The sequence below is a fragment of the Micromys minutus genome (genome assembly GCF_963924665.1).
Source record: "Micromys minutus genome assembly, chromosome: 25".
Taxonomy (NCBI): domain Eukaryota; kingdom Metazoa; phylum Chordata; class Mammalia; order Rodentia; family Muridae; genus Micromys; species Micromys minutus.
Genome location: NC_137960.1, coordinates 10,483,177 through 10,490,941, shown reverse-complemented (window position 1 = coordinate 10,490,941; position 7,765 = coordinate 10,483,177). Strand labels below are relative to the sequence as shown.

At 56.5% G+C, this 7,765-nt stretch overlaps 1 protein-coding gene across 1 annotated transcript; it reads right to left on the bottom strand.

Moving 5' to 3' along the window:
- Window positions 1-229: 229 nt before the first annotated feature.
- SUSD2 (sushi domain containing 2) lies at window positions 230-7,383 on the bottom strand. The gene is made up of 15 exons (XM_080938446.1): window positions 7,282-7,383; window positions 5,916-6,123; window positions 5,579-5,730; window positions 4,923-5,090; window positions 4,267-4,441; window positions 3,933-4,134; window positions 3,675-3,760; window positions 3,324-3,592; window positions 3,080-3,223; window positions 2,818-2,976; window positions 1,826-2,074; window positions 1,420-1,692; window positions 1,139-1,315; window positions 958-1,063; window positions 230-847 (listed from the first exon to the last, which is right to left on the bottom strand). The coding sequence occupies exons 1-15, from the start codon at window positions 7,349-7,351 to the stop codon at window positions 823-825; spliced, it is 2,463 nt and encodes an 820-aa protein (XP_080794572.1). The 5' UTR covers window positions 7,352-7,383; the 3' UTR covers window positions 230-822.
- Window positions 7,384-7,765: the final 382 nt, after the last annotated feature.

The window sequence follows — 7,765 nt, the reverse complement described above, 5'->3', positions numbered from 1 at the left end:
CATCAGACTTCTCACTGGGGCCCACCATTCTCTTTAAGCCCATCTTATCCTCGGAAAAGCTCGGGAGAGACTACGCCATGTAAAGCAGGCGTAGAGGAAGCAGGCAGGGCTCAGACTCCGAGGCTTTTAGTGAGTGACCTCCCAGACAATTATTGAACAGTGGGGAAACACCAACAGACAGGAACCAGGAAAGGATTGTAACATGAGCTTGTTTTCTGGTACACGCACGGAAGGGTGTTCCTGAGTATGTTAGAGAAGAGGTAACAGAAGCCTGGGGGACAGAGGATGTCTCTTCTCTGCGGGATAGTTCTCTTTCTCCCTGCTCGGGCCCCGAGGCCACTCTTCCCTGTGGGACTGGGCCAGCATGAGCTCTCAAATTGGGCCATGGGGCAGGAATCAAGTAAGGCATCTTAGCTCTGGGGGCCTTCACAGGAGGACAGGCACCAGGTATCAGTTTATCAGACTCTGGCGGGTAAGGGACTGAAATGTGAGCTTCCAACGCAGGGCTTGGGACATAGGTACTCCAGTTCTGGGATGGGACAAGGCCATCTCTCAAGTGAGGGGAATTAGAGCCATAACCCAACAGACGAATGAGGTGCAGGTTACTGATGGAGGAGTGTTGGTGGGGTTCAGGAGTTAAGACTATCCAGGACCACGTCTCAGTCAGAAAGACAGGCTAGGCACAGGTACTGGGTCCGTAGTGTTAAAGGCACAGAGATGTGGCATTCATAGCACTGGGGTACGTGTTCTTTGCACTTCTCCTGGGAGGCCAGGTCTTGATGAGCTCATAGCCCAATGTTGTCATCCAAGTATCCTCTGGTCTCAGGGCTGGGAGCTCCACATGTTCCTACAACAGATAGGTTTAATGAGTCCCGCCTGTTTCTAGGTCCTAAGAAAGCTAAAGAGAGGCAGGGGGAGGGGGTCTTGAGCGATGTCCTCACACAGGTAGGGTCTTACATGTGGCTCTTCCTGCGGCGGCTCAGCAACACGTAGACGACAGAGATCAGCGCCACTATGGCCAGGCCTCCGAAAATGATACTCAGCAGCACCGTGTAGCTCCGCCCTGACAGAGAGGAGAGCAGTGACAAAGGCCAAGAAGACACAGGTGCACAGGGGCAGGACGGGAGGGGCGGCTCACCTGGCTGACACTCCGGGGTAGGCGTAGACCACGTGCCATCAACCTGGCAGGTGCTACTCTCTGGCCCTGCCAGGCTGTAACCACTGTTGCAGCCGAATTGGACGGTGGCTCCTTCCAGGTACTTCGAGCCTTCCTTGTACCCATTCGCAGGTGGGGGTAGCCAGCCACAGGATACCACTGGGATATGGGCAGAGCACCAAACACAGGCCTGAACTGCTGGCCACTGAACAAGGCTAGAGAATCTGAGAGGTCCACCCCTAGCGTCCCTCCCCACCCCCTACCAGACTGCAGGCTCTTCAGACGATCCTGGTACAGCTGGTGGGCAATCCGGGTGGCATTGCCCACACTTGGGTTCCCCGTGCTTATCACGTCAAGAACGCAGAAACGGTCACTCTCACACAGCCTGGCCACATCTTTTGCCTGGCTGGGGCTCAGTGTGGTCTCATCGGGGAAGAGTGGTTTGAAGTTGGGGTCATGCTTGGGTTGGTACACGAACTGGCGGACCAGAGACCAGGAGTCGTAGGTAAACAGGGAAGAGGTGTTGGAAACAGCCCCTGGGGAGAGAGGTATCAGTCTTGTGTGGGCAGAGTTCCCTGCCACAGACAAGTTTCTCTCCTTGACCCACTGTCACCCTGGCTAATTCCTTCTCACCTCCCCCCCCACACACACACACCCTGGGTCACTCACAGTCTGCTCCAAACTGGAACACCTGCTGAGCGCTGGCATTCGGGGACAGGACCTCCCCATTGCGCAGGGTGAAGTCGTCCTTGGGGTTATTGTTGAGTGTCCCCAGGAGACCTCGGGTATGGGTCAGAAACTTCTCAGGCAGCAGGATGCTCACACTCAGGAAAGGACCTTGTACACCGACCTCGAGGCCAGCCCCCGATGACAACATGATTGATACCTTATCCTGAGACGCCACTGACAGGAACATGCCTGACCACAAGTAGAGACGGCTTAGGGTTATTCTCTTGGGCCCCGTGTTCGGCCCCCCTCAGCCCTTGACACAGCCCTGAGGTAGGGTAGAGGGCACATGTACGGAACTAAGAGAATGCACTTGTTTACTGACTGACATGTTAGCACTCTCAACTCATCTACACGCACCCTGATTCTCAATGGGTTCAAGGCTAGCCCCCTGCAGGGAGTCTGTCCCTTCAGGGAGGCTACATGTCCGCGTCAATCCCTGATGAGGCTCCAAGCAGCCTGGCCTGCTATGGCCCTTCCTGAAGGTCCTTGTATACAGTACCCTTCACCCATCCCTACCAGGGATAAGCCATGTCTTTGCCCAGCTCTGGAGCAACACAGCCGGGTGTCTCGGGAGCGGGAGCTATGCTGTGGCTCCTGTCTGTCACTTTCCCATCACTGTGGTCTTTAGGCTTCTGTGGGCTATCTGGAGGACTAGCTGCTAGCTCTTGGCCTTTCAGGACTCTGCGTAGGCCCTGTGGTTACACCAGGCACTCCTGTGGATATGAAGGTCTGAGAACAGACCTCAGGCCGGGCAAACGCCCTCACTGGCCTAAAACAGTCACAACCACGGCACAGATCCCCCGACCTGGCCATGTGGATCTTGGCTCCTGCCTTTGTGTTTGGGCCAGAGTCTACCACAGCCTACGGCCAGGACTAGGGACAGCGTGAAAGCCACGGGTAACCTGTTGACCATACTTGGCTGTACCACTCACCCTTCAGGTCCATCCAATTTTGTTCCGTGAAACTGAGCACTTTGTAATTCAGCAACACCTCCAAGACCTGGGATCTGTCAGCTAACCGCACCTCTACCACATCCGAGTCATCTTCTTGGACGGCCACAGCAGTCAGCCCCGTGCCACGGGCCTGGGTGCCTAGGTGGTGGGTTCAGAAAAGGGGCTCTTTTGGCTCGTGTCTACCACCTTGGATAACCCAACAGTGCCACCCCCAACGTATAGGCCATGGGGCCTGCCTCACCATTGGGCATTCTGCCAGGCTGGGCCCGGCCCTGCACTCTCAGATTATTCATTATGGTCTCCAGCAGCACATACTCGCCAATCCCGCTGAACGAGAAGCTGGCGCCATCGAAGGTGACAAAATGGGGGTCCCCGAAGGCAGAGGCTGAAGCGAGAGCCGAGGATCAGGTAGATAGATCTCTTTGGCCTTTCCCACCCAGACATGATTCTCTCTCTGCCGTCAGGGGCCCAGGCCAGCCACCTACCCAGGCGTGGGGGTTTGTAAGTGCGGCAGTCACTGGAGGGCCGCCGCTTCATATAGCGGGGACACTCAGGAGCCCAAAGACAGCAGTAATAGAAGCTGATGACGTCATAGAGCCAATGAGACATGCCGGGCACACGGGGAGGAGTGCGGTATGGGGGTGCACCCCAGTCGTGGCCACGGTCGGGGGTGCTGCCGCTTGTTGAGTCTGAGGTCAGGAGCTGTGTGCCTGCGGCTGTGTAGCAGCATTGCTGGCCTGAGCCATACCTGGGACTAGGGTAAAAGCAGGTCGGGAACACGGTTGGCAGCTGCCCCCCAAGCCCTGCCCATCCCTTACCCCGGCCAGGTAGCTCACCTGGCTTGCACGGAACGCACACAGTGCACAGCCCCTGGGTGGTAGGTACAGACGCTGCCATGTTCAATGTCACAACCATAGTCAGTCTGTGGAAAGTCCAGGGCCTGTCATATGGGCTCTGCATCTCCACCCTCCCCCGGGGGAACCAAGCTTGAGGAGGTCTTTCAGCCCCACCCTACCCCCTGGTGGCCTCTAACTCAGGGAAACCTCCCAGTTGTCCTCCCACTCTCTGGGGCCCTAATGGGTTCAGGAGCTTACGAAGAAGCGGCCAGAGTCAGCCCTGGCCTGGGCCAGTGTGCAGGGGCAGTCTGGCAGCTCTGCAAGGAAGTTGGGCAGTTGGTCTTCTAATGCCTCCCAAGCCAGGCATTGTGCACGGGCCCAGGCTACAGAGTCTGCCCGGAAGTCTTCGCCTAAGTGCCAGGCCAGTGCATGGTCATTGGTCCAGAGTGCCAGCACATCCCTGCAGTAGAGATGATGTGCCAGCTAAGGGGATGGCTGCTAAGCAACCAACCCTCACCCCTGGGGCTTTTTCACCAAGCTCTGCAGTGTGTAGGCAAGACAATCCCGGTGTGTCATCTGCCGAGGTCCTTACTGTTGTCCTGCATAGCTATTGCTGCTGATAATCCTCAGAGCACCCACTTTCCACCTCTGGTACTGAGGTGATGCGGGTTTGGGGGTGAAAGTAAAGAAGCCGGTATTGGGGATGTTGGTAGCCAAAGGGTACAGATAGGACCACTGGGCAGACCAGTTCGCACCGTAGGGTGTCCCTGGAGGAAGAGAGGAGACCTTGGTCAGCCCTCCAAGGACCACCCCCTCCCCTCAGATTCACTGATCGTCTGAATGACAGGGAAAAAAGCAATAGGTGCTCCCCATGGGCTGTCATGTTTTGATGCTTCAGCATTGGTCCCTGGCTTGTGTGACCAGTGGAGACAGGCTTCAGTCACTGGCCCCGTCCATGTCAGGCTCAGAGGAGATGGGGTTGAGGTGGCTGCCTGTCTTCACGACATACCATCTACTTAAAGATCACAGCGTCCAACAAACACTCCCACCATCCCTGGGTCCTACCACGCAAGCCAAAAGTGACTGCTATTTTTGTCTAGCTGCAAAACCCTCCTAGATCTACACACCACCAGCCTTAAATCCCTTCTTCCTTCCCACAGCCCTTCCTCCATCCCCGCCTGAGACTCCTTGTCTCCTGAGTGTCCCAAAACCTCCAAACACCTCCATCAACCCGCTGGCAGGTCCCACCTGTCTCCTCATAGCCCCAGACCTCAATGGTGACAGCCGGCGTGGGCAGCGCTGAGGTGTTCCAGGTGAGGCTGAGGTTTCCCCTGGTGTCCGAAGTGCCATAATACTGCCAATGTGTCTCATTCACGAGCTGGCTCTTCTCGGACTCGGATACCTTGTAAGGATGTGCTGGACGGGGGGCGGGGGAGCCCGTAAGGAACGAGTGAAGACTTAATGGTACCCAAGAGACCTGGAGGGTTCTGAGAACCTCAGGATCTCTTGGCAGGAAAATACCATGGTCAGGAAAGATGAGGGCCTGGTCTGCAGAATTGTAGATTAGATCATGCCTCTAATCATTCCCTAGGCCCTTGCTGAGGGACCATCAGGGGGCTGGGTCTGGATCAGTCTGATGAGGACCCCCATGGCTCTAACTCCTTGTGGGCTGGCATTCTGGTCTAGATGCCAGGGGTGGGGTAGTGATTGACAGCAGCCCTCGCCCAAGGGACTGGTTCAGCCAGAGGGACAGGTAGGCGGACTGGGTCTAGTATCAGTACGCATGGATTAGTGTGTGGGGAAAGTCCCGTGTGACCTTGGGTTGCGGATAGGAACCAGGGCCCAGGGAGGGTGGAGTCTAGGAACCTAACAGCCTAGACTGGCTTGACAGAGTGAGGGCTCACCGGCTAGCCAAGTCCCAGTGCGAGGGAAGGAACGGCCATTGTCCATTGATAGAGTGAAGGGAATATGGCCGCTCTCGTAGAGCAAGGGTGATATACAGTGCACTTGCTTCAACTGGTCGACATAGCCCAGGGTCTGAATACTCTCCTTAAACCTGAGGGATAGAAGTGGTAGAGGTAGCCTGAGCCAAAAGCTATGGAGACCGATCGATACTGTTCCTCAGGAAACGGGTTAGGCTAGGTGAGCCCGTGTTCTCCTGCTTACCCTCCAGCCCCCACTCTATGCATGGGCGTATGGGAGCCCCAGTGACCCAGCTGCTGAGGCCCTCCCGCCCCCCACCTGCAAATGACACCATCTGTAGAGTCAGTCCACTTTAAATGTTGCACCACAAAGTCTTTGCCGCCCATCATGGAGCCCGAGGAGGGTGAAATCTCTAGGCAGTAGTTCAGGAAGTCTTCACAACAGGTGCCAAGGCCCGAGCAGGTTGGATGACAAGAACAGAGTCCATCCCGTACCCCACAGCGCAGGGAACAGCTCCCCTGAGCACCTGGAGAAAAAAAAGCCCCGTGTACTGGGGTCAGCCACTCCACAAATAGGGCCTGTTTCCCCTGGAGTCCACGGGAAGCATCCATGAGGCTGACCAGGAATTGCCCTGACCACCAGAGGACGCAGTGGAAGGTCACTGGCTCCATGGGCAGGGCTCCATTTTAGCACAGGTGATGGAGTGGCTCCCTGAATCCTCTTGCTTTCTGAGGCTAGGGCACATAGTACCAAGAGCTCTATCGAGGGCCCAGGAGGGAATGGTGTTTGGATCAAGCTTGTCCCGTCTCTTTCTGGGGGTGGGTCACAGTTGAATCCCAGAGAGCCCCACCCTCTGAGAAGGCAGCCAGGATACTCCCTTTTTAGGGGACAGGCGGGACATTCCAGTGAGGATTCCAGCACAGTGTAGCTGGGAGTTCATCATAGGAGCTGTGGACATCCTGTCCAGGCCCGACTCACCAGCCCACTTCCTCTGTGGGCTGTGGAGACCTGTGGCAGGGTTGTATTTCAGCCCCAGAGCCGAAAAGTAGAGACTGGTCGTTCCTTAGGCCCTTGGTGGAGATCCATGAGGAACCAGGCTGTGGATAAACCACTAGGCCACCTCACTAAGCTTCCACTCCAGAGCAGCAATAAATATTTATTGGCTAAGGTTTAGTGACTACAAGGGGTGTGGGAAGATGCTTCAAGTTGATGAGATTAAAGTACCAGAAGGGTGGTGGCATTTTCCTGCAAGGGATGATGGGGTGAAGCAGACTGCAGGCTAACTCCCAGCTCAGTTCAGGGAAAAACAGTGGCTCTATGCTCATCCTTCTTGCTAGAGTTTCTTGGCTGAGCTGATAAGGACCAGCCCGGGGACAGACGAGGGGTGGGGTTCTCGGTGTGACTGCACCCTTCACCCAGGCTTGGGGTGCAGGCTCTTTGGTCTTCCCGGATTCCCTCCCAGGCCATTATGTGAGTGCGGGATGCGCTTGCTTCTGACCTCTCACCTCTACCAGGAGTGTCTGGATCCAGGAGCCTCCCAATTTCTTCCCAGTACCCCCCAGTGCAGTCACAGATGGGCTGCCAGATGGACAGACAGACGCCGAGCCCAGAGAGGTGTTTGCCTAGGGCCTGGCAGATCAGGCCAATGAACAAGGAGGGGTCAGAAGGGCAAAGAGGGGCATACCTGTTGTGAGCCTGGGGCCTGGGATTGTGGATAGCAGCGTCAAAATCCAGGGCAGGAGGGCCAGCTTCATGGTGTGCACCCTGTGTCTGCAAGCAGCAGGCAGCACAGTAGCTCAGAGATTGCAGGAAAAGCTCTCTCCTAGCCGACCAGTCCCCGCCTCCTGGCCCCGCCCAGCGTTCTGCGGCACCACTCCTCCCCTCCCCTCCCCGCCCCCTCTCAAAGTCCACAGGTGCCCATAGAGACCAGCAGAGCCTGATGTGCCTAGTTAGCACATTCTTGTCCCATCATCACAGCCTTGGGACCCTGTGTGAGTCTGAGGGGCTGGAGTGTCCAGATGCTAAGACCTTTGGCATATGACAAGCTGGCCGGATGTCAAGACAGCTCAGACCCTGGGGTCACAGTCCAGTCTTGTGTGGGAGGTTTCTGTTGGGTGGGTGATGCAGTCCTGGTCCCCTCAGGACAGACCTAGACCTCTGCTTCCCCT